At 36.9% G+C, this 26,293-nt stretch overlaps 1 protein-coding gene and 1 long non-coding RNA gene across 2 annotated transcripts; one reads left to right on the top strand and one right to left on the bottom strand.

Annotated features, from left to right (window-relative positions):
• Positions 1-1,808: 1,808 nt before the first annotated feature.
• LOC126794340 (protein FAR1-RELATED SEQUENCE 11) lies at positions 1,809-8,365 on the bottom strand. The gene is made up of 4 exons (XM_050521023.1): positions 8,178-8,365; positions 4,819-5,847; positions 3,795-4,238; positions 1,809-3,017 (listed from the first exon to the last, which is right to left on the bottom strand). The coding sequence occupies exons 2-4, from the start codon at positions 5,791-5,793 to the stop codon at positions 2,400-2,402; spliced, it is 2,037 nt and encodes a 678-aa protein (XP_050376980.1). The 5' UTR covers positions 5,794-5,847; positions 8,178-8,365; the 3' UTR covers positions 1,809-2,399.
• Positions 8,366-21,000: 12,635 nt separating this feature from the next.
• Positions 21,001-26,048, top strand: LOC126794353 (uncharacterized). Its single transcript, XR_007672137.1, has 2 exons — positions 21,001-23,564; positions 23,662-26,048. It is a non-coding gene; the product is annotated as an uncharacterized LOC126794353 (long non-coding RNA).
• Positions 26,049-26,293: the final 245 nt, after the last annotated feature.

The raw sequence follows: 26,293 nt of genomic DNA, 5'->3' as shown, positions 1-26,293 counted from the left end.
TGCCTCATTTTCTATTAGGGTGTAGAGAATGAGAAGACGTTGGACCAATGCAAGTTAGGGAAAAAGGAGAGAAGTGGATTCAAAGAACCACCCTATTTTTCAAATATTGTTGGTTGGTAGGCAGTAGCTAGCAATACTAGGGATGCACTACTGAACCTGAATTTAAGGAGGGCTCTTCACTTGTCCATCCAGGCCCCCCTTTTATTGGAGAGGGTAACCATTTTCTTCCACGCTGTTCCAGTTTCCACTCACTTGATTTCTCAATACTGTAACTAGTTTAATCAAATGTGGGAATGATAACAGCTACATTTGTTGGCAAATTAAAAACTGTGATGTATGGTGGAAGTAACAAACTGCTCATGCATAGCATCAGTGCTTCTACTGCCGAAGAGAGGTGGCATATTGGCTATCTGTAACAATCGATACCATGAAAGTCACAAGCTCACTTGCGTCATGAAATTCAAATCAGTGGAGGAAGAAGAAATATCGTAAATGCTTCCACTTCACGATCATAGTAACTCATGGTAAAAGATATGCAAATCCAATTTAGGCACTAGTTGTGAGTGTATCGATCCCATGTTCCCAATGGATTTGACGTTGTGAGCCTCTATTTTGTTTGTTCCTTTTCTAAAAAGTTTGAGTTCCAGTGTATTCCTCTTGATCTAAAACCTTATGTTGGTCTTCTGTGTTGCCAGCTATAACATTTTCCTCTACCATCAATTGTATATATTCTTCTTGGAGCTCTGATCTAAAAGGGATTTGATCTTTTAATATGAGTTTGTTCTTGCCACAAAATTTAAAGGTAGAAGGTTTCTCATTTAAGAGATTGGCAGGAAAACATTTTGATGCAAGATAATTCACTCAAGATGACGGCAAATACAGATATAAGTGCTCCACCGTTGAAGCCATGAACCAACTTTGATTCCAGCTTCTACCACTAGTCTTTTCCTCCCAACATGGCCTTCGAGTTGCATTCAATCATCTGGCATTCCGGCCAATATGTGGTAGCAACACAGAGCATTATAATTCGTCATGTTAAATATTGCGAGTTTTCACTAAACGAGTGCCTCTTTTATTTATTTGTATTTTTATTTTTTTTTTAATCAAAGAGGTCAAAAGCTTTATTGAGAAACAAAAAGATTACATAGTAGAATTGTAAGTTTGCTATGGCAGCCAAAGCAAAAGAAGGAACAGAAGAAGAATATGTCTCTGCAGATAGAGATTTCAAATAAGCAACCAGAGAATGAGCTGCCCCATTAGCATTATGCTGGACAGAGACTATGCGAATTGCATTAGGCTGAAGCAACAACCTGATATCCTCATAAATCCTCCCCAACATCGAGCAATTTGAGGCCTTCTTACTATTGAGTTGGTTAACCACTACTTGGGCATCCATCTCAACAATAACAGGCATAAGGTCATGAGCAACCACCATGGAAATAGCATGTTGACAGGCAAGTACCTCAGCATGCTCAGCCGAGTACAACCTCGCAAGAGGTCTTCCACCACCACCAAGAAAACTCCCAACCGAGTCCCTGATCACAATACCTGACCCTCCTTTCTTTGAAATATTATTAATAGAGCCATCCACATTAACTTTAACAATACCAGAAGAGGGCGGTTTCCATCGAGCCACAGTTCTCACCCTAACTCTGCTAAAACCAGCCTTTTCTTTAATCAAACGAAAGTCTGTTAGTCGGGCCATACTAGAAATAACAACATTCATAACCTAGCCATTTTTCTCATCCCAAACTCTGTTATTTCGTTCCTTCCAGATTCCCCAAAGCAAGTAGACCAATTCCTGAAAAAGATGAGATTAATATGGCTTGAAGGAATGAATATCATTGATACTGAGATGCATTCTTTATACAAGAGTGAATACAAGAGGTAATTCCTCTGATCCTACAAGTTAGCAGTAGATTGCTATCTAGAATTCATATAAGGAAAGTTACAGCTAATATACTTAATATACAATCCTCATATAGAATATTCTGCAATTATACAGAAGATATGCCAGCATGACTTTCCTTACAATTCCCCTAGAGCATAGGAAGATAGTCTAACAGTACAAGCTTCAATCCACACTAGCAACTCCATAATAACCATATCTGAAGCAAAACATACCTGCCATCGGCTGGCACAGATTTCTTCTATTCAGTACCTATCTCACCAGCGTCCATCCTCAAAAAAAAAAACTTGTAACCATTCCTCCAGTATAAGTATTACACCATTTACCATAAAAGGCTACAAATATCCAACACACAACACTGCCTCCCACGTCCGAACTCATAAAAGTATTGCCAAGTGTAATTTTCAAGCCTGCTCGTCCATTCATCCAAATCCAGACAAGTTCTGCTTTCTGTAAGAATTTCAGACAAAGCCTTTTTTACGGTATTGCATCATATATTCCTATTATTTGGGGCACTGTCTCTTATACTTTGAAATGAAACAGGCCGCTCTCTTATCCGGGATAATAGGATTGATGCCTGCTCAGTTGCTATATCCAGTCTCTCCCTAGACTTTGAAGATTCTGTAACCAGAGCTGATACTATGCTTTGTAACAACTGTATTTTTTCTGCATGGTCACTTGGAACAGTATGAAGGAGTTTCTCAGAAGGTATGCTGACGCGACGCCAACGCACAGGAAGATACCTATCAGGAATCTGAAAGCAATTTCCCGTTGAGAGAACTCGAAGTGCATGGCGACAAAGGATCCCCGAGAACTCAAAATGATGGCAACTGCAATTTATGATGCCTTCCCGAGGCATCCAATATACTTTACGGCCTACATCACCTTTCGTGTGATGTCGAACAAGAAAACCATCATCCATTTGGAAAGATGCGTAGTGCGCAGCCAAAACAAGTTGTTCTTGAAACTTAGAGAAAGCATAAGGAGTAAGAATTGAGGCAGCATGGGATTCCATCGGTGCTCCTGTTTTCAGGCACATATTTTGCAGAGTTTGTTGCATTGTTTGTTGTTCTCCAGCTTGATCTTTAAAATCAACAGCAACAGCCACCTGCTCATGCAAAACAAACTTATTAATAATACACACAAGAGTTTTCACCTAAGAAAGAAAATGCCTCATTGCACTACATCCTGATAAACGAAGAAGCTAAGTTAAAAGCTTAAAATTAGTGTTGACTTATGAACTTGAGAACTCCTCTCTATCAAAAGATGCTGCAGCCCAAAGTTGCTGCTTTTATGATATAAATATAAAATGAACAGTGACCAACAACATATATGCACAAGTTTCAGTTGCAACAAAGTGGGAAGATACAGAGAAAAAAAAATCAACCTCAAGTAATCTAGATTCCAATCTTATTAATCACATGTATATTAGATGCCAAGATAGCAATCCACAAGTAAAAGATATATGTCAAAAATTATGAAGGTGCCTGTGGTTCGGAGTGACGCACAACGGAATGGGTCATACTAAACTGTGGGATGGAAAAGTTCAATAAATCAATGTCCATATATGGTCCCCATATTTGGTAGCTGTACTTACAGATTTTAAAGTAGCTGACAAATTTTTGGCTAGTTCACCGAGCACACACTTTATATAAACTGCATTTTCAGAATTAAAAAGTAGGTAACCTATGGACCAGAGGCACACCTTATTGCAGCTCTACATTTGCCCTGCATTGTTACCTCTATTGTTCTGACTTATAAATTGTTCCTCTCTCTGTTTGGGGTGGTGGGCTATTCATTCAACTTTTGGTATAAAAAAGTGTTCCGAAAACAAATGGAGTACTGAAATTATATTGGCTGTAGAGGGAAAGAGAGGACAACATACTTGTTCAATGAAGTGCGCCAGCCGAGTTTGCGCACTTAAAAATCGTTGGATGAATGCATTAATTGACTTCGACTGACCAATTGTAGCCATTCCTGCAAAGAAATGGCTTCTCAAGAACGGTAGTGCCCAAAGAGAGCGCAGACCATACAAGTTGACTATATGCCGGTTAGACTGAAGTCCAAAAGAATTTACTAAGTCCCTCCACCCTAGTTCGAAATCCTCTATGGCCTCCAAATTGTAAATGCGATAAAACTCACTCTTCCACTCATTGTAACGTTCACCCAAAACAGCATTGAACCAGGATGGAAACTTTCCAACTATCATCCACACGCATAGTGCGTGTTTAGTTGTTGGCATCTCTGCGCTTATTGCTTCTTTCAGAAATAAACTTTGATCAGTTAATATGGTCCGTGGCGCCTTCCCATACATGAATCCCAGAAATGCCTTCAATAAATTTCAATACAAAACAGAAAACCACCGTCAAATCTGGGAACAATAAGATTTCTTCATGAAAATATACATGCTGGATGTGTTGTGTATTCAAAATCCATATAAATTATATTCAAACTAGCAAACTGGAATATATGGAAAGCATATACTGAATACAAGTATGATCTGCATTTACTATGCAGTAAGACAAAGTTCCCAATTCACATGAATTGCAGGATAAATATACTTGTGCTCCCTAGTATTCCCTCTAATGCAAAATTTCACTCAGCCAAAAAAGTTTTAGGCATGGTTAAAATCTGACAGGCTAATCCTTGAGAGATTGCCTGCCAATCTAAAGTAATATAACCACCACCCTAATTATATGATTACTCAAATTCAGAACATTCTACCTTCACACAATTCCACTATCATAATGAACTGATTAATGACTCAGCTACTTAACTTAAAGTACCATATGTTCAATTGTGCAATATAAGGTGACCGTTTTAGATGCTTGAAGCAACATAAAACACACACACAGACATGCATACACGCCGGCGCGCGCGCACACACACACACATATATTGGGACTCACCTTCAGTGCCCATGAAAATGACTTGACACTTTCCTCTCGAAGAAGCACACAGCCAAAGAAGCAAGGCATACCATAATTGTTTATTCCAACCCATACCCCAAGTGGCATGTCGAATGCAGTTAAGCGATGAGTAGTATCAAACACCACTGCATCTCCAAATATCTCATATGACTGTACTGAGGATGCATATGACCATGCAATATTTTCTAATCTGTTCCTTGAGTCAATTGTGCACTCAAATTTAAAGTTTGAATCTTTCTCCTTAATGTTTCTGCACATTCTTAACAAGTCTATGCTCTCCTGTTCCGCATCTATCTTCCGAAATGACTGGAGTAAATTTCTCACATCCTTTTCGGTAAAGGATAAATAACCTGGTTCGACACACTTCTCAAGCTCCATGAGCCTCATCATTTGCTGTACTGAAATTCCTGTCTTGGCAAACATAAGGATCCGGCTCTTATCAGATTCCGTTATAGTTCGATATGCGGGAAGAAAACGAACTTGGTTTGGCTCCAAGAGTTCATGATTATGATTGTTTGCAAAACCTGTGACACGCCATTCCAATACTCCCAATTCTGTTGTCTTGCTAATTCGCATGTATGCTTGACATCCACATCGGGAGGACTTTCTATTTCTTCGAGGCTTACTTTCATTGGATGATTTACTTGGACTATTTCCAGCACGGTGGCAGACAAAGTAGCGTCTCGTAAGTCCATTGCCGACCCCATCTTTTCCCTCTGTACGGTGTCGCCGGATTGAGAATCCACATTGCTTCGCAAATTCACTGTAGTACTCATAAGCCGCATCATGCGTAGCAAATCTTTTTCCAATATATGGAATTACATCGTTTGTGGTCTCCAGTGAAAGCCTAGTTTCATCAAGTGATTCCTCACTGCTGGTGGTATCATCCCAAGAGAAAGATTGTTGGTCTGAGGGATCATCATAAACCACCAACATGACTCCCTCTTTAGACATTATACTACCATTTTTTGAGCTTAAGTGACTCTATGAACTGCATCCACTGAGCATCTGATATTGTAAACAAAACAAGTATTAATGACTGAATCCACTAAGCATGCGTATGAATACAGTTTAAAACCTTGAAAACTTAGTAACAGGCAAGGTTGATATGATAAGGAACTCACTAAACTGACTTCAACAGGCAAAAGTAATAAAAGGGAAGACAGAACCACTAAAAGGAAAATGGTCTTTTAGGGTCAACATTATGCAGCTTCAATGTACACGTATGGTGTAAATATATGCACTGTAAAAGTTGGCCACATAAAAGAGGTATGTCCCCATGCAAAAATGCTCCATAAATAAGCAACCAACATGCTGTATACATGATTCCACATCTTAACACCATAAATGACCTCATATTCAAGGATTACAATGTGCCCTGTAAAGTGCAGGCCATTGTTGAGGTTTCTGAAACAAAAAGAAAATAGAAAAAAAAAAGGATCCATTCTCATCAATCGTATTCATATTACACTCGTATAGTATGTATACCAAATTAGTACATGCAAAAGAAACGTTTCATTAACCTTTTAAACCTTTGCCAATGCCATTACATTATTCAACCTTTCAACTAGACAAGACGTACCAATCAATCACAAAAACATAACATGTTTGTACAAGATTAACAGGCAGTGGCGGACCTGTTCGAAGGGCAGTATGGGCTGCAGCCCAGACTGTTTTTTCAATAAATATAAACTTTTGCACAGACACTACTAAAATCTTGTGGAGTTACTGATCTTTACAAGGACACCCCATATCCTGGGTTCGAACCTTAGCATGGATTTTTTTTTTACTTTATACATTTTTATCCTTCTTTTCTTTTCTCCCTCCTTTTTCATAATATATATTTCCTATTTTCTAGTTTTTCTTGTGAGAGAACCTCTTTTCTATGTAATAATACTATTTTCTTCTTATCCCCCCCCCCCCCTCCCAATTTTTCCTCTAAAATTGGGTTTAATAAGGTGATTGTATTGAAATACCATTTAACCAAAGAAAAAAAAAACGAAAATTACATTGACGTAACCGATTACTTATAGGGGAGGTAAATTAGCTAGACTAAATTCAGTACCTGGATCCGCCTCTGTGAACAGGTAGTTCTGAGTCACACCATTGAAGAGTTCAAGAAAAGAGGTGAAGTTAAGCTGGATGCAGTGTAAAGAAAACATGGAGAACAAGTAAACAAGGTTTTGTACTGTTTCTTACAACTAAAATGATCAATATATGGTAACATGGATAAAAACCTAGGCATACAACAGAAATGCTCAAGCTCGAAAGGGGCAACCGAGATATAGTGCATGTTTTGATTTAACCTTCTCCAATCATGTGGACCTACTGAAGCATATAGTCAATCAGCCCTCCCAGGTGCTCTTCAATCTTTCATTGTCGACAACCGGAAGAATTTCTAATAAGCTAAGCACCTAATGTCAGATTGGAAATGAATAAGTATTGGATTATCCCAAGATCGGAATTGCGGACTACACTACTTCACAACCCAAACCTGGGGTTATGACTAATGTGGTGGTTTAACTTGGAAATGATTCCAAGGCATTATTTTTTTTATACCAAGAAATCTGAAATGATATTTACAATGCTTTGTTTCGTTATATACATATACAAACCAGTATTTTACTCACAACCCTCCCATCATTTTAGTATCAAACTTCCAAATTATATCAGATTAACTCTTTTTACTTCATAGCAAGATTCTAACAAAAGCCAACTCTTCCATTCAAAAAAAAGAAAAAGAAAAAAAGGTGCTGAGAACAAGAACATATATTCAGCAAGCAATGCAAAATCAGCATACATTCCACAAGCAAAGCAAAATGTGGTAAAAAGCCTTTTGGTTAAGAAAACTCTGGAAAATCAGTAACACATCCATCCATGGACTTATTTACTTATAACAATGAAAACAGCAGCGAGCAAGCTTTGGAAGCTCAGTAGCTACACCAAAACGATTAATATAGATAAGATTTTTATTTGGTCTGCATTTGGAATTTCAAATAAGAATAACATATTTGATGTGCTTTTTGGATTGCATATAAACAGATAAGGGAAAATGGAATAACACATGAAAGTTCAAACCCTTGTCTTCCCAAACCAAACCAAACTAAATTCTTATGTAATACTGGTCAAAGAAAACTAGTTTTCAATGAGAACTGAACATGTGTAGAGATCATCTGATGTAAGTAAATTGCTGATATGAATAAAAGAAAACACGTTGAATAGGACCAACAAATTCGACCAAAAACTCCCAAGTTTGACGATTTCCATACAGAATCATAGAGAAAGCAACTCAACAATCACACAAAATTTGTAAAGAGAAAGCTTTGGTTTTTGTTTACCTGAAGCCTTAGGATTCAACCAATGGCTAACACCCTCTTTACATTTCTGCAAATCCAGCCACCAAAAATTAAAACGACGACAGATGAATTGGAAAGGGTGAAGCACAAGAGTTGGGTTTGAGAGAACAATTGGGAGATTGGAGAGGATTCAGATTGTTGGGTTTTGTTCAGTTATTCCCAAACGGACAGACATAGTGACATACCCCCACTCTCTCTCTCTCTCTCTCTAGACAAAAAGGAAGAAAGACCGGTTCCGTAAGGTAAAGAGTAAACCAAAAACGTTTTCGATATTGTTTTTTGTCTTCTTCTTTTTTTGGGTAAAATATTTCACTGATGAGTGATGATGGATTAGAATCAATAGATACACATGCACCTAGGCCCCATGCTTTAAACCCGATAACTGTTTAGAACCGTCAGAATTGTATCGAATAGTCGATTCGATTTGATTTTAGAAAAAAAAAACTAACTCTAGAAGAACCGCACCGAAACAACCGATTCGATTTGATTCCAGTTCCTATTTTTGAACATTTTAAAACCGTTAGTACTGAGTATTCACAACTATATAAGAAAAACTCTTAAAGAAACATCTTTGGTCGCCGCATCCCACATCACTTTTTTTTACTTCTTAAACTCATACTAATCACTATATAAACTAAAAAAAAAACATATTCTTTTGCCTTACACCTTGACTTCTTTTATTATTTTGTTACTCCCTAAAATCCAAATAATTATAGGTTTGCAGTCTCTCTCTCTCTCTCTCTCTCTCAATTCTTTTCGAAATAATTGAGTATGTTAATTGTTGATCATTGGGTAATTGTACTAAAGATGTTGTTGACGTTCTATATTTGCATTTTGAAGTTGGTATTTTATATGGTTATTGTTTAAGGTTTTGAGATATATATATATATATATATTACAGTAATCTTATGAAATAGTAAAAATCTGAAAACCGACCCAATATTTGCGATTCGATTCGATTCCGATTCCGAAAGCAAATGGTGCTAAATTCGGACCGTTTTTTCTTTTTCGATTCCGGTTCTGGTTCTGGGAAAAATCAGTATTTTAGAACCGGTCTCAGACCTACATGCCTCAACTTTGAAGTATATCAGAAGAGCCAATTCAGCCCCTAATCTAACTCACACTAGGATTGAATTACACCATCTAAGTACCGAAAGTTGAAAATAACAATCTACAATCTAATACCAAAAGTAAGCAACAAATACGCCAACCTACACAACGACATCTACTTATATGCTTACACAACAGAAAACATGCATGCACTGCTGAGAACCAGACACTATCTCCATATAATGGAAGAGAACCGTTTTGAATCTATAAGGAAAAAAAATGATCAATCATAAAAATGTATGAATTCCAAATTGCAAAATTTGAAGAGAAGATCTTCACATAAATTAAATAGTTGAATAGAAAGCATGGATGCATGCCAAAAGAATCGGGAGAGTTTTAGCTCTTTTCTCATCAAAATTTTGGGTGCTAGAAAATAGGATTATGGCATTTTTGCTGATTTTGAAGGTCCATTTGGATCATCACTTTTGAAGTCAATTTTCAATATGGATAAAAGCTCTTGTAAACAAAGTTAGCGTCAATGTAACATAAAGTCCAACGCGTATATATACTGCAGATTCACAGGTAAAATGGAAAAAAGAAGAGAAAATTAAAGATATACCTAATATTGGAGCCACTCTTTTAAATCAAACCCACACCCAAATGTTTTTTTAATCTAAACCCAAATTCTTTTTCTACAACCATATTTTGCCCTTTTGATCATTTTAGTTTCCTTAATCATAGCATCTATTTATTGTACATGTTTAATTCAATCTTACCATTGATTTTTCACTACTTTAATTTGCTGAAAGATTTGATTTCAAAATTATTTTTTTTGAGAAAAAATTCTTTATATAGCTCATATGAGAGTTTCAGAATACAAACACTACTCTAGCTTTTATAGATCGTACGAGAGAATACAAAAATTGTTGTGAACTTGTATCATTCATCATTTTTTTTTCAATCTTTTGAATCTATCAATAAGGTACGTATGTTATCCATTATATATATTTTTTCTCAAATCTTTTCTTTTCGTATCATTGTACCATGAATATTTTTCGTGTGGTAAATCTTTTGTTCTAGGTTTCAACCTTCATATTTTTTCACTCTATGTTGTTACCTAATAGATAGAAACATGCATATTAATATAAATATTCAACATATCGAAGAAATTTATAAAATTAGAGAATGTCTACCAAACATGTTGATGTAAAAATTACCTAATAGATAGATACATGCATATTAGTATAAATTTCAAATTCAACCTACGAAAGAGATCTTTGGAATGATAAAATACCTAACAAACAAGTTGATGTAAAAATTCATATAAGAGATGTTAGCTTTAAAGATAAATACCTAATTTTTAGGTTGTAATTAAAAAATAAAAACCTACTAAATAGGAATTAACAAAACTTATCTCTACCTCAAACTAAGGTTGCAAATAAATAGTTGAAATGAACTAAATTACCTATGAAATTACAAATTTTAAATTATTCAACAAAAAGAAAAAAGGAAAGTTCAAATCACCATAAAGTGATTTCGATTTTGAATTGATTTAAATTTAAAAAAATTATGAATTCTAGATATATCAAAAAGGAAATGCTTCATTATTTCTAAATTTGTGATGAGTAAAAGAAAATCTATAATTAAGACAGTTAATGAGAGCACAATTTATTGATTGACTAATCACTAATTTTTATCAGATTTTAATAGTGGCATTTTGTAATTTAGATTTAACGAATGCTTATAATTCAGTGTATAATGAAGAAAAAAAATAGGTGGGTTTTTTTTTAAAAGAGCTTCTAAAAATTAGGTATACATTAAAATACCCCAAAAAAGAATTCACCTTCAATAAGGTAATAACAAGAAATCTTATTAATGTCTATCTTTTATGTCACTTGCTAAACTTATTTTGAAAAAGCTTGCTACAAGTGGTTTAGGACTGAGATTTGAAATCTCTTGTATGGCGAGACACTTCTTCTGAGTTAAAAGCTTTGAAGGGCATGTGGATGGAAGCAAACTCATTTATAGGGGGAGAAGCTAGTACTGTCATGGAAGTGAAGAAACATATTATCCAGCTCCTCTCTTAGAGCTACTCACCTTCAATCTGGTTAGTATCATAGCACGTACGCTTTGAGAACTTCTGTATGAATGATTCGAGTTCAGGAAGAGATCATTGATTATACTTTTGTTTGCAGCCAGAATCATCGTCATGATCACCACCTGGAAGACAAACATATCAAGATCCGGTGAGACTATATGAGTCGAAAAAACTACTACTAGTTTATTATATTTCGATCTGGAAATTATGACCAAGTTTATGTCTAACAAGTTACAATGTGTTGATTGTGAAGCCTGTTGAACATCTTCACAGTGGAATGGAGGTGGCTCGCAGTCATTTGCAACCCCGACTGTTGAAAATGACTGATGCAATTAGAATGTATGTTCGTCTCACCTCTGCTAGATTTTCTGGTAAATAATTAGCTTTTGATTGGATTGCATTATGTCATTGCTGTCAAAATATGCTCGTCTCAAACGTCAGTTATATTTCCTGGTCTTTGAGTAGCTTTGATTTGACGCTATTTCTTACACAAATTCTTTCAGGGAACTGAAATCCTATTTTGAGACACCGGTTGTGGCCAGCAGCCATGCTTTTCTATCAAACTTGTGGTAGCAATGCATAGTTTCTTTCCCCATCCTGCTTATGTTACGCGCTCACCTAGATAGCTTATTTTCTGTAATCTGCAGTTCTTGCTAGTTGCGATATTGTAATATCTAAACAAAATGCACCTTACTAGAGGACCGAATTAATATGTGATAGTAATAACATTACCTACTCTTGTAGTCTTGTATAACCATATTGCCTTCTGTCATGGACATTTTAATCACACTACACTGACCTAAATGTACTATTCTATATATAACAGAACTCTTGCTGGAACGAGGAACTTATGCTAGTTAATGAAGAACGTTGACACTGCTTTTTTGTGGAAGCTGATGTTAGCGAGTATAATTATCTTTTTTCTTCGAGTTCTTAAAGCACATCTGAATCAGTTGCCAACAATTGTTGGGTGAAAATGTGATTAATTATATATATTAATCTCACATACCAGAGCCTTAAATCACCACAAGAGCTTATAGCTACTCTAGGAAAGGCTGAATACATCCATGCAGCATCAATCCATTCGTCCCTTCAAGATCCCCTCCTTCACCTCAGTCGGTGTCCTGCAAGAGTGAATATACACACCAGCCAGCAGTAAAACCTCTCACGTACTCGCATTAGCCTGATGATGGAGATGAATCCACTAGAAGGTGAAGAAGAAATATTTTCAAATGGATTAAAAACTCAGTCTTTCCTAGCAATTGATTAATTATACTAGCTAGTGATCAACACACCCTATGGGTGTGAATAACCTCCCACGTAGTGGCTTGTAATTTTTTTATAGAATATGAGATAATTTTTCTATTTTTTTATGTTCTAATTTTGCTATTTACTTTTCTATCCCTTAATTGTTAAGTAAAATATTAGATTAACATATGGTAAAAAGATAGATGTGTAATTTCACAGGCTATTTGGTTGACAAAATAAGTTTGAGTTATAAGAGTAGGACTTGTCAACGGGCCCGGCCCGGCTCATGAGTGTCGGGCCTTAATACATTTAAATAAGTGGCGGGCCGGGTCAGGCCGAGTATTTTCACAAATATGAAGATCCAAATCCGCCCACTTAAAGCGGGCCTTGCGGGTTTTTGCGAGCCGGGCCTTGCGGGCTTGTATTAGAAAAAAAAATATAATACTCTAATTTAAGGGTTTGAAACAATAAAAGAATTATTATAAAACATTCTAAAAAAAGTCACAAATAAATTCTAGTTTCAAAATATTGTCGATTGACACCAATAGATGTGATCGATATATATGTTTAGGGAACCTATAAAAATTTCATCCGTTTTGAACATGGTTTGACCGTCTCTACCTACGGTCAACAAAAAAAAAGACGTTTTCACATAATAAAACCTCATTAACCGGCGTTTTGCCAAATGGGTTTCCTCGTTGCGACCACACACAATCGGTGAAAAAAATATGTGATTTCAAATATGTAAACAGCTTTCTGCATTCGTATCTTGGTAATGGGTTCCCCCTTAGAGCATATTAGTGTTGTTTTTAGTTTACCGAAAAATCCGACGGTCAAACGAGGTCCGAATTGGATGAAATTTTAAAATGATCAATAAATATATCTATACTAATCACATCGGATGGTGTCAATTGATTCCGAGAAGTTTCCTTCATATAGTCGCTTCATAATGTGATAGTTTTATTATAAACCTAATATAAATGTTATGATACATTAGTGGACACTTCGGCAATCGACTATTACAGTTTGAAATATGGTCGATCGACACCAGTAGATGTGATCGGTATATATATTTAGGGAACACGTAAAAATTTCAAACATAGAGAGAGAGGATCAAGAATATCAAACATCCACATTCGAATGGAGAGCGAGTGTATACGGAAACGTTGTCTGCCTTCGAAGAGTAATGGGATGTGGTGGTGAGCATAATTTAGAATTTGGGGTGCAAATTTTCTCTAAATAGTATTGCAGAACCGGTATAAAAAGAAGAGCATATCGATGCAAGTCGTATTTCTCTGCCTGATACGAGTGAAACTTGTGCATACAAGTGTTCGCTCAAGTAGCTATAGTTGTGAGAAGCATTTTCTAGAGTTCTGATGATAACTATTGGTTTTGTCAAATGGTTGGACAAATCCAAGAAAAAGGATTTTCACTTTTCCAGTGGTTTTGGAAGAGGGAAGTAGTACCATGTGTGGTACTCAATCAAATTTATAGAACAATAGTTGTATTCTGAGATGTATGTTTTAATGGATAGTAGTGTGGTGGGACCACTTGTTGATTCAGTTGAGACCCGGGAGGTCATGATCCTTATAGACTTGTGTGCCTTTTCCAATGGGGGGCTAAAGGATCGTGAGATCTTGACGAGTGGGTTACTTTATATTTTCGGTGATTCCTTGTAGGACAAGGTGCTGAGGGTAATTTCCCTGCTATTTTGTCGCTTCTGAAAAAGCTCAAAGTTGAGTTCGATATTTCCGAGGTTGTGTTGTTAGTGAGCTAAAGAGGGTTGAGAGGCTACTTGGGAGATGCAGGGTTAGATGAGACAATATTACCCTATCCTCTCAAGTAGATAAATTTCGAGGGCGAAATTTTTATAAGGAGGGGAGATTGTTACAACCCGAATCTTTTACGATTCGTGGCGATATTAATTTAATATTTTACTCGGAACGAGAGTCATACTAAGTGTGACGACTCTAAAAGTTGACTTTTCGATGCGTAAATTTTTCGAGAAAACTTCATTCGTGAAAGTCGTAGAGCTCGTCGATACGAATTCGTGGACACGCGGCACGCCTAAATCGGAGTTCGTATGGAAAAGTTACGAATCAGATTAACGTTTGGGCCTTTTTGGAATTTAGTATAAATAGGGGGTGAAAATCGGAAAAAAAAAGGAGATTCGAAAATCGGTTTCGCGCCACTGTTCATGGCCGAAAATCCGATTTTCTTCTCCGGCTGCGATCTCCGCCGTCCAACCACGGATGGGGACGCCACCAGTCCCGTTAGCTTCGTCTCGCCATTTCTAGTCGATCTGTATCGGTCTCACGCCTCGCCGACCGCCGTGCACGGCGCTGCAACGGCCGCCAGTTTCAGCAGAAGTCAACGTCGCCGTGCGACTGTTTTCTGGCGACTCCGGAGCTCGGGATTGCTACGAGTCGACGTGATCCTCCATTCTGGGCATGAATCAGTCGGAGTTGGGCGACGAATCGGGCTAGATCGTGATCATGAAATCAGTGCACTGTTTTGATCTTCTTCTGCGTTTTCCAGCCACTTCCCGGCCGATATGGGCTCCGATGCCGTCATGAAAAAGATTGGTTTCTTGTGATCTATAACTTTCATGTTGAAGTCGAGTTGTTTTGGGGTGGTTAGTGAGGGGTGGCGCGTGGGGTGTGTTGTATGTTGTTGATAACCTAAATTATCGTATATAGGATAAATGTGATTGTGGTATGCTTGGTGTATGATGATTATGGTGATGGTTGTGTATGTAGGATGTGTTGATGTGTGTGATACAGATCGGATTGGTTATGAGGTTTACATGGTTATGGTGAGTGTTGTAGGTTGGCGGTAAATGTGAGAGTTTGTGATATGACATTTACCCTCGATAATTGTTGGTGGTGAGGTCGGGTTGTTATGGTGAATAGTTGAACTACGAATGGCTTGATCCCTAGTAGAGGGTACGTAGGCAGCCCAAACAAGGTTTGGGTGCAGCCACAATTCTTTTAGATTAGATTTCGGTTTGCTGGTTTTAATTTGGTTTTTAGTGCGTAATTAGGTTAATTTTAGGACGGGTCGTCTCAATTCTACTGTTTTACAATATGGTGATGTTTTCACAATGTTCAAATTGAACTAATGCTCGAACAAGATTAAAGGAGTGGCAAACTATAACTAGTTTGCGAGTTACGACCTTGGCAGTATCGCCAAAATGTTCCGTCCGCCGCCCGGTTTACCCCTATTGGCACCAAAAAGTTGCCGAGCACTTGACTCGGCCCCTAGGCCTCCACAGTCACCTACACGGCCTCCTCACGAACTCTTAGCCTTTTTGGCTCTATTCTTTGACGCTGGCAACCCTTTTGGGTATGCCAAGGTAACATCGACCCTTGTATTTGGATCTATGGTGTATATGCTTGATATTAGCATGTCAAAATTACTCGTGAATGACGTTTGAGGATCTAAAAACTCTTATGTAACGTTAGTCGGCCATTCAGGTTACTTTATTGTACTTGCCGAGCTTTATATTATGATGTTTATATGTCTCTATATTCTTGTATATAATATGCTCAAGAGACATTGAGTGCATAGCTAAATGAAAGCTATTTATGGATTTAGTTTTTAATCTAGTGTGACAGCGATGCCTATGTCATCACATAGAATCAAAGAGTGGTTTAATGCTGAAGTTTAAATGTCTAATGACGTTATGATTTAAGCCACATGCTTTTAAGCATCAAGAGAACAACTAAACCTAAGAATTAGTTTTTCCATAGTAGTTGTGTACGTTGATAAATTAACAACGGAACCATGAAATTGGTGAGACGTACGGTAAGCTACTTGAAGGATATACTTAAACCAACGTATATCACCTAAAAAATCATTGTGAAAGAGTTCTTATGAATCACTTCTAATGACGGAGCACATCTCAAGCGCCGAAATAGTGTGAATTGTATTCTTTCACGATACTATAATTCAGAATAATGAATCGATGACTCGTATAGGCTATTCTTTTGAGCAAAGATGTTATGCGGATCAATATAATTCATATGCTTAACAAGTGCATAAGCCCCCCCCTATGATCCTTCATTGACTATGCTCAATCTACAAGCCTATTCTTTAGCAAAATTTAGGAGTAGCATACACTCTCATACGCTAAAGAGAATGAGACATAAGATGGAAACCGAAATTGGCTTATCATGATTCACTTTGAGGATAAAATATATTGTGGTAATACATATTTCATGGTTAAACTCAAACCATAACACTTAGATGTTATGACCCAAACAATGACAAAAGTTGAAAAAGCCTACAACTTCAGGATTTACAGATTGCAGACTTGTCATCGTGAGAACCAGTTCACCTACTTTTAGGTGGGCTATTGAGGTGCTATTTGCGGCCACTAATTCCTAACATCCAAGGCTTCCTACTCACAAATATTGCGCCCATTTGGAGCCCTGGAACATGGTGAACCGCTCAACACAATTGGTCACTGACATCCGGCGAGTATTCCGGCCGGTTCCGATAGTGAGGCCGTGGCATTGGATTCCTAACACCCATATTTACTTGCTCCTAAAATTTCGTAGCATTCAAGGTTCGGAAAATCAATGAACAGAGGTTCAATATTGGTTTTTGATGCACACATGGGTCTACCGTGATATATTTTGGTTGGTCCCATGGTTCCGACGATAAACCAATGTTTTCAAACCATAAGCTATGGCTTGTAGCGTGTCTTGTTTTACAGTATCCATCTATACGACCATTATTGACGTTACGGTTGTAACAATTCGCATGTTAGTGTTTCAAGTCTAATAATATGCATATTTGTTAACAAATTATGTTAACGGTTTATCGTCCACATATTTTATGTGTCAAATTGCGCCTCAACAAGCGCATAATGATGAGTTATTTGATGTTGAATTTTGTCTTTGAATAATACATAAACTTCCACCTATGTCCACTTATAAAGAGTTTAATAGGCCATCTCGTCTAATCACTTTTGATGAGTTAGTCTCCCCGTTGTTAGGGGGAGAGAAGAACAAGTTTGTTCAAGTTTAACAACTTGGTTTTGTCGTTGTTTGTTCCACTGAGCCTCATCATGTTCCTAATAGTCCTATAAATGGAAGTGACGAGATTAGAGATACATGATCAAATCTATTAGACTGGATAATGCAGGAGAATTCACTTCAAAGACTTTAATGACTATTGCATGGGATATATGTTGAACATCCCACAACCCTATGTTCATTCTTCTGAATGGATGAGAAAAAGCGACAATTAAGCGGTTACAACTTGGGCCCTCATTAGGCTTAAGTAATTTACCCATAGTTGCCTGAGGTTATGCAATATTGCATGCAGCTGTACTTAGAATGAAAGGATCTTGAGAATACTTGGTCTCGAAAGTGATGACCGTTATTGATGATGTTATTCATCGGTTGGCTAAAGGGAATAATGACGTTAAACTAATGCCTATAAGTATTCCATGAATCAGTCGAAGTCATGAGAAGATATGTTTTCGCCGTATGAGCGATGATAAGTCTTAAGAGATGGAAACTCTTCATATATAAGTACGATATGTGTATGCATGTACTTGTTGTAATATACTTGACTCGACATGTAATACCCAATATATTTTTAAAAATATATAACAACTAAACAATTATCATCAATTCAGTTGGAATAACAACAAAACTCTCTATAAATTTATTAATTTATAAATAAATAAATAAATTATTCATTTATCGATAATGTAATAATGCCGTTAAACTAATAATTTTTTCCGATCATGACATTATTCATTTATAGATGTTTAATTATAGAAATGAATCATTTGAGCTTGGTGAATAATATGTGTGTCGTTTTACATTTTAAGAAAGGAGGAAGAAACTCACGTTCCGTGTTCGCCAACGACAAGGCCCAATCACATGGCCTGACCCGATTTGGAAACGTAAGGCCCAAAATACTCGCACGCTACCTCCCGAGGTTTCAAGGACGGTCAGGATTGGATGTTGAATCTGAGATCAGTGAGATGGGCTCCTGCAAAACCCTATTTAAGGATCAGCCTGATTCGCTAAAGAGAGAGCGAGAGAGAGAACGAATCATCAATGGCTTCCGCCGAAATGATCACTGTGGTGACGGCGGAGGCCTCGAAGTTCCTAAACGCCGTTCAGTTTTACCAACTTGTATTCGGCGCCAATGACCGTGTGGACATGCTCAAGGGTTTCCTGTCGTCGCTGTTAGGCTCAGGATCGGTAACTCCAGTCTTTTTGTCAAACCTGGCCTTGATGCTGAGTAAGTCAAGCTTGATGGATCTATAGTTTTCTGTACTAAATCCTCGTTGTATTGCTTAGATATCTTAGGTCTGTAATCTGTATGGACTCGATTTCACTATTTTAAATCGTCGTTTAATGGTACCCAGGGGGATTTGGAAATATATTGATGGTGGATGGGGACGTTAAAAGTCATTTTGAAGGTTTCGCACAGGGTGTTCTTATTGAGGCTGCGCAGCAGTGTGAAATTAGGGGCGATTGGGGAAATCAAGGATCCACTAGGTTTTGTGTGGACCATTGCCAATCATACGGTATTTGGCGAGGGTCTTGACACTTGTGTGGCCAGGAAAGCCTTGGAAGATTATCTTGATTTTATGGAGTCAACAATCAATGATGCAAACTCATTATCTGGACAAGAAGAAAATTCAGAATAAGATTACTGAGGTTCGTACGTGGCTACGTGACAGAGCTACTGAAAGGAGGAAGGAACGGGTACGCGAACACAACCTGAATTTGTGGCTAACAATCAACTATAATGAAGATGTTTATGAGGATGTGCTTGATGTTGAAACATACTATGATAAGAGGGACAAGGTTGAACGCAGCTGCAACCGTATCATTGCCAAGGCCATCAATCTGAAGAAGAAGCCCATTGTCATCCAGGAACTCATCTCTGTGGTGACGGCGGAAGTCCCGCATGCAAAGTTGGGTTTCGGTGCTGTCGAGGTTGAGCGCAAGGCTGACCCCGACTCTGTTATGTTGAAGCTCAATGATTCAAAGCTTGTTATCAACAGCAGTGTCAAGACTGAATTTCACACTATATTGGTGATTGATGAGGACGTTACGGATTTTATTGAGCAAGCTGTGCTTGCAGGAGCCGTGCAGGTGGGGGAGTTTACTGAGGATAGCGCCTTTCATGGTAAACACTTGGGGAAAATCAATGATCTGTTCGGCTTTGTGTGGACTGTTGCTGGAATGTAGTTAGGGCTTCTAATCAAGTCGTTAGGGCTTTATAACAGTTTCACTTTGACTGAGGTGGTGAGTTTTAAGACTTTTTCTGTTTTCCTATAAAGTGGATTTGAGTCGGTTATGTAGATAGCTTCTGCCTCTTTTGATTTATCTTCGGTGTTGTGGTTATGGTAACTGAGCTCAAGCTATGGATTATGTCTTTGGAGTTGGTACTTTTATATTGTGGTTGCTATTGAGTTCTACAGATATCATCAGTCTTTGCTCAGGTTAACAAAAGATACTTGAAACAAATTTAATCTTGACCAACAATTTTGAATAGCTTTCAACTGATCTCATTTGCTTTTGGAACTCTCAAGCAGATAGACAATAGTTTTGAAGAATTCCCTTCAATTCAATAAGGGATTGAAATCTAATGGTAGACTAGTATTATGTGCATGATAAATCGATTCACCCAGTAAGTTACGTCTGGAGCACTAGAGTACATTTTATGCATTACTAATATAAAGTGATACAAGGAAGGGATGATTTGAAACCTGTGACTCATCTTCTAGTGGTTGATCTTGCATTATTATAAGGGATGAAGCTGCTTCATGAAGCCTTGCATTATCTGGTAAGTCTTGGATTGTGATACTAATCTAATACTCTGTTAATATTAAATATCAATTCCTTTTCTATCATCATTTTCCCACTTACACCATCACCATATTGAAATTTTTGTTCCACGTTTATTGAAATTCACTTTACTGTAGATTCAAGGGTCTGATAAGGCTTGGCTGCTATCTATTTGGATATCCAGTTATAGTAGTGGAGATATGTCTTCGCTGTATTTTGATATTCTTGTTGCTAATGCTACAATTCCTTTTACAATTGTGTACTATTTGAAGTGGATTCCTTAATCGCTTTACATGCGTCAATTCTATTTCATGCAATTTTCTTTCCTTTAAATTGTCAAATATCTTAAGGAAGCATCCCATTCTATTGAATGCGGATTATTAATTTTCTGCCAATGTTTTGTGGAAAATGGGTAAGTGAGCTTCTCTGGAAGAATGTGCCTGAGTTGCTGTTTACATGTCCTGCTCTGCTTCAGTCACATGTTATCTATTATCCAATGGTCATTCAATTATTGCAAGTGTAATGCTCAACTTAATCTGTTTAACATCTGACATTATATTTCTTTAATATCTTGCAAGGTTGGTTGACTTGGTCCATCAGGATTTATTATTGGCCGACCACTTCTCCAAGTTGAAGGTGAATGTCTTTCACTCTTAACTATCTGTAGCTTAATAACGTAGATGTTGACCATACTTATTTTCTGCTTTGGCAACTATATTTTTGTTAGGAAGTTCCCTCTTCTTCTTTTTTTTTTCCGTTTTTTCTTCCTTAAACTAACTGAATACGAGCAATCCTCAAGGCTCTGATAAAGCGCGTTCTCTTGCCATATGAATTACAATGTTCAATTAAGGATGTCATCAACTCTCCTGATTCTGTTGATTGTCTGACCACCAATTCCTTCGTTCTTAATTTCTTGGTGTTTGTTGAAACTTAAAGTACGGTATTCTTTGAAGTTGATCCAGCACATTGAAGATGGCAGTGATGATAGTAATATTGAGGAGGATATATCCCCCTCGGTAATTTTCTTCCCTACCCTCGTGTTATTTTTTCATTATGTATCATGCGCAATTTTGTTTCATGCTTAACTGAAAGTTGTTTCTATTAGAATTGCCAGCAATTATTTTGTATTCTGGTCTCTCCCTCTTTGTTAATTGAGCGTGACATGTGAAATTCAACTAATAATGGGCTGAAGCAATTGTGGAGAATCAAAAAAAGAATATCCTGCTATTGTATAGAGATAACTCTTGGTTTATTACCACTCCCCAAAATTTTAAGCTGTGAAGACCTGCCCAAAAATCGTTTTACATTTGATTTCATATGATGTATTACCACCTTCTCTATTTCCGTTCGTTAACTCCTCAAATAAAATGTCTTGCGGCAGAACTTGACATATGTTCTGCAAAGTTGTTACTTAACCAGATAGCCTCTTCATTTATATCAAAGGAAAATCAAGGAATACAAACAGCTTTCCAATTTTTGAGCAACCTTGCTTCAGTCATGTGCCTCCATATTATTAAATAGTGCAATGGAAATCTTGCATTTGATGAAGCGTTTTGTGTTTTTCTGTCGCGAGACCTCTATTCCTCTTCTGTTGTCTGTGATTAACAAATTTTGTTAATACTAAAAATTAAAAAGAACAAATAGTAGTATAAATGAGATATATCAAGATTGTAAAGTTAATATCTAGTAGTTGACTTGTACTAACAAGGATGTGTCAAAGTGTTCACGTCCTTTTCCTTATCCGTCATGATGTCATACTTCCAGTATGTGCTACAATAAATAAAAGTCCTTTGTTACTTAAAACCTAAATGGATGAACAAAACATGGTAGAATAGCTGGCAAGAAAACAGTCCATGATTGGGTTGAAAAGTACTAAAGTATTCCTGAGAAAGTTTGCTCACAGATAGAGTTGTCATGCACAATTTTGCAATCAAATGTACTATATGGGCTGGTACTTGAAAACAGCTAAGTCAAAGGAATGCAGTAGATGGGAAGTAATAATATTCAAAATATATAAGCCTCATGTTAGACTCATTTGTTGTGAGATATTATAGTTAGTAGGTGCCACATATACATTTATAGAGGTTCTTGTAATTTAGATGATTTAATAATCAACTTATTGTGAAATAATAGTTTTGGGTTGTTTGCTTGGGCTTTTGCCTCTTCTAGAATGAAATAAAAAATCTAATTGTGAAATAATGCTGCTTGTTGTACAGTGACACATGTGACATGTCCATGGTAATTTAGTCTTGTATGATATTCATAAATTTTAAGTTTTTGAACCGAAAAAAGATGTTCATGAGTCCTAGTGTTCGTTGAGATCACTCTTGTTGATTCTTTTTGCATGGCAGATAAATAAATTATGGGGGGAGTCTGATTTGGCTTATGATCTAGAAATGCCCCATTTGTAGAAACAGTATTGTATGTGTTTAGTGATAAATATATCATGGCCATACATGGACGTTTGTGAGAATTTCCTATGAATCAAACTATTTGTATCCGTTATTATTATTTCTTTCCCAGAAATATGTTCTTGTTGTCCAGTTGCAGACCAAAGTGAAATCTCCGGCCACTACTGAAGCTGGAGAAAGTGCAAACTTACAAGGAAATTGCACATGAAAGCACTGTGTCTGGAAGTAGAAGGATAACCACCCAAACTTGGACTAAATGAAGGGATTCTCCACGGAGGAAAGATTATATAAGTGATCACATAAATTGGCTCATGGAACTGCATCAGACCATAGATCATAAAGCTTAGATGATTACTGAACTCATCTGAATTTCTAATAGATTTATGGGACACAGTTTTCTCTTGTGATATGGATAAAGTTTCATGATTTATATTTTAAATGAACAATCTTACAATGAAATGTATCTAAGATATTAATTTGTCCACATTTCCATATTTTTGTTTATTGTTAGCTATTGCATCCTGCTTTGTTTGCAGTCCGTAAGAATGTACTCAATAGTCATTATTTAATTTGTTCTACCTAGATATATAAACTAAATGCCTTTCTGGTTTAAACTGATTAGGAGGCTCTTATAAATTCCATGAACGGTGAAATGCCCAGAATGCAGGAGCAAGTATACTATGGCCATATAAATTCTCGAACGGATGCTCTTGACAATTTTCGGTATAACCCACAGGTGATTGATGTTCAATACTTTTCATTGGAAGATGGCGTAGTCCTTTAGTTAATATTATGGTGGTGCATCGCTCTGTGCTAACATGTTCTTCTTATAGATTATTAATGGTGGGAAACCAAGTTTCACATCTTTGCGCACATCTGTTCTTGGAGGGGAAGGTGTCTTCAATGACATTAGTTATTTGCATTCCCCTGAAAGTAAGCTGTTTTAAGTAAAAGACTTAACATGCTCTACGATTTCTCTCAGTAAATTCTGTTTGGTTAGTTTTATTTTGCTTGTTCTTTTTTAACTGGGGTGTAAATTCAGCATTGACCAGAACTTCTAGTATGGTTTTCTTGATTTATTGAACTTGCTTGGTCGTTATGTTTGCGTTCCAGTTTTGAGGGTGGAATATGTCGCTTGTGGCCCTAGCTAGCACAATATGCTGCTAAGTCTACCAACTTGTGAAATAAGGGTCATGCATAAAAAAGAATCCGTACTAACTATTTCAATATTTACATTGAGGCTCATACACTCTACATTAAGATAAAAACCACTATAAATGTTTGAATATTCTGTTGCTTTTAATTTGGTGTTGAGAGATGGCTGGGGAAGAAGTTTTATTTTGAGATTAATATCAAGTCCTGGTTGTATCTATTCTTCGGCTTTTGGTGTAACAAAGTATTTTAAACTTCGTTAGGGTATATATGAAAATAGTTGATTTAGCTTGGAGCATCAAAGATTTCTCCGTCAGTATGTAATCTGTATTGTTTTGGATTAGCTGCTATTGCAATCTTCTTTCCATAATGATGTATCTAGCTAGGTGATTCTGGCTCATTTATTTACATCCTACTTTTCTTCTATTTTCGAAAGTTTCTGCAATGTCTTTTTCTCCAGCTGATCTAATAAGCTGAGTGCTCTTATGCCATACGTTGATATCTTATCTTATCGAACTCTAAAGAGCTTTACCCTTGTAGGAGAACTATCGGCTTCTTTTGTCTTGGGGGAACTAGCGCTTGGTCTTTGTATCGTTAACCTGATTTTAATTTTATTTTTCAACGAATAGCTCTCAGATCTAGTATCTATTGTTGGATAATGATGCGAATTGTGGGAAAATGATGTGGTTATTGTTATCGATATGAAAATATGTGCAGGTTTGAGATGGATGAAGGGAGATCGGATGAAGAAACTGAGGCTGGAGAGGGGTGGGATGGATGAAGGGAGATCTGATATTGAAGAAACTGAGACTGGTGAGATAGATGAAGGGAAGTTGGACGAAGAAACTGATGCAGGAGACAGTAATGAGGAGGAACGGACCGAGACCGAAAATTATGAAGAAACCGACATTCCGAATGGGTTTGATTTAGATGAAATCAGAGTTATATGTTTGCAGATGAGCATTGTGCTATATGTTTGGTTTTGATTTTACTGTTGGGAGTGGTAGTTTTGATCTTCCAGTGTCTAACTATTTGCATGTTCAGGAATATGAAAGTTTTTTGTGGTAAGGGTACGAAACCGAAAGGTTTGTTTGGTACAATTGGTATTCGTGGTATATAAGAATCCAGATGGTTATGATTTCTAGATAAAGTTACGATTTTTAGAAGTTAAGGGTCTGCAACAGATTTTTTTGCAGATCAGTAATAGCTGCTTTGGACCCAGTCAATATGTTGTTGAAAACACAGTGCAGTTTGGTTTGGAATTTTGATTTGGTGTCTTCACAGAAGTTTTGGTAGACATCTTAATGCAATAATGCTTATTTCAGAACTAGAATCTGTTAAGAAGATGCATCTAAATGAGGATGTGATTTTTGGAGTTGAAGATCAGTTTAAGGAAATACTGTAAATCAGTTTTTCTGCAATTCTGGACCCAGCTGCCATTTTACTAGAAACTGCATGTTTCAGTTGGGTTGTCAAAAGTGGTGTCTTCAGATAAGTTTCAACAGACATCTCAATGATCATTTTAGGACTTGAATCTCCTGAACAAGACATTTGTACATTTAATTGTGATTTTTTCGAATTTCAGTCTGCATTAGGAATGCTGCATTTTGTTTAAATGTTTAATATATCTGTTTGTTTTTTTGCAGCATAAGAATCTGGTACATTTTACCTCAGTAAGTATTGGAAGCGCTGCTGACCTTGTTGCTTGTCGGTTTATGTTGTGCTAATCTGGATAGCTCCAAGAGGCCTACAATGAGGACAGTTCCAGAAATCTTTAGTAATGGGGAAGAACCTTCAGCTGTTCCAAGGGTTAAGCCAAGACTCAGCTTCTCTTGTGGTGTGTCTCTTTCTGTTGATGACATCGTTTCAGACTGATGAAGTCTTATATATGTTTTAGGATAATCACTCTAAGTGTGCCTTGGTATATTCCACTTAGGAAATAGGAACATCAAGTTCCATGTAGTAATAGGTTTACTATTACAAGTAGAGATAGATTTCCTAGTAGGTATCATGTAATTCTCTATAAATAGAGGCACTTATCAATGAATTAAGACGATCTCTCTATTCTCTCTTTATGTTTGCTGTTATATTTCTCTTTAAACACGTTATCATGCACTTTAGCTCTCAAAAGATTGAGTTGCTTTAGGCCATCTAGGTTGTTTTGGACATGTTAATTTTGAAGACTCGAAGATTTGAAGACTCAAAACTTGAAGATCCATGATTGACGTTGAAAACTTGGGTTTATTTTCTTCGGGTTGGTGTTTTCCGGGACTTCGTTTCCTCTAAAAGTTTTATATATCACATTTCTTAGAA

The sequence above is a fragment of the Argentina anserina genome, chromosome 5 (genome assembly GCF_933775445.1).
Source record: "Argentina anserina chromosome 5, drPotAnse1.1, whole genome shotgun sequence".
Lineage (NCBI taxonomy): Eukaryota > Viridiplantae > Streptophyta > Magnoliopsida > Rosales > Rosaceae > Argentina > Argentina anserina.
Note: the sequence above shows the minus strand (reverse complement) of the source record. Positions and strands in the feature narration are given on the sequence as shown.

Bases quoted from the DNA above. Each gene is read 5' to 3' on its own strand.
- LOC126794340 (XM_050521023.1), bottom strand. From the start codon at position 5,793: ATGTCTAAAGAGGGAGTCATGTTGGTGGTTTATGATGATCCCTCAGAC. The intron at 4,239-4,818 runs GTGAGTCCCAAT...AATTTATTGAAG, and splicing joins CATTTTCATGGGCACTGAAG to GCATTTCTGGGATTCATGTA. The intron at 3,018-3,794 runs GTATGTTGTCCT...TTGCATGAGCAG, and splicing joins TGGCGCACTTCATTGAACAA to GTGGCTGTTGCTGTTGATTT.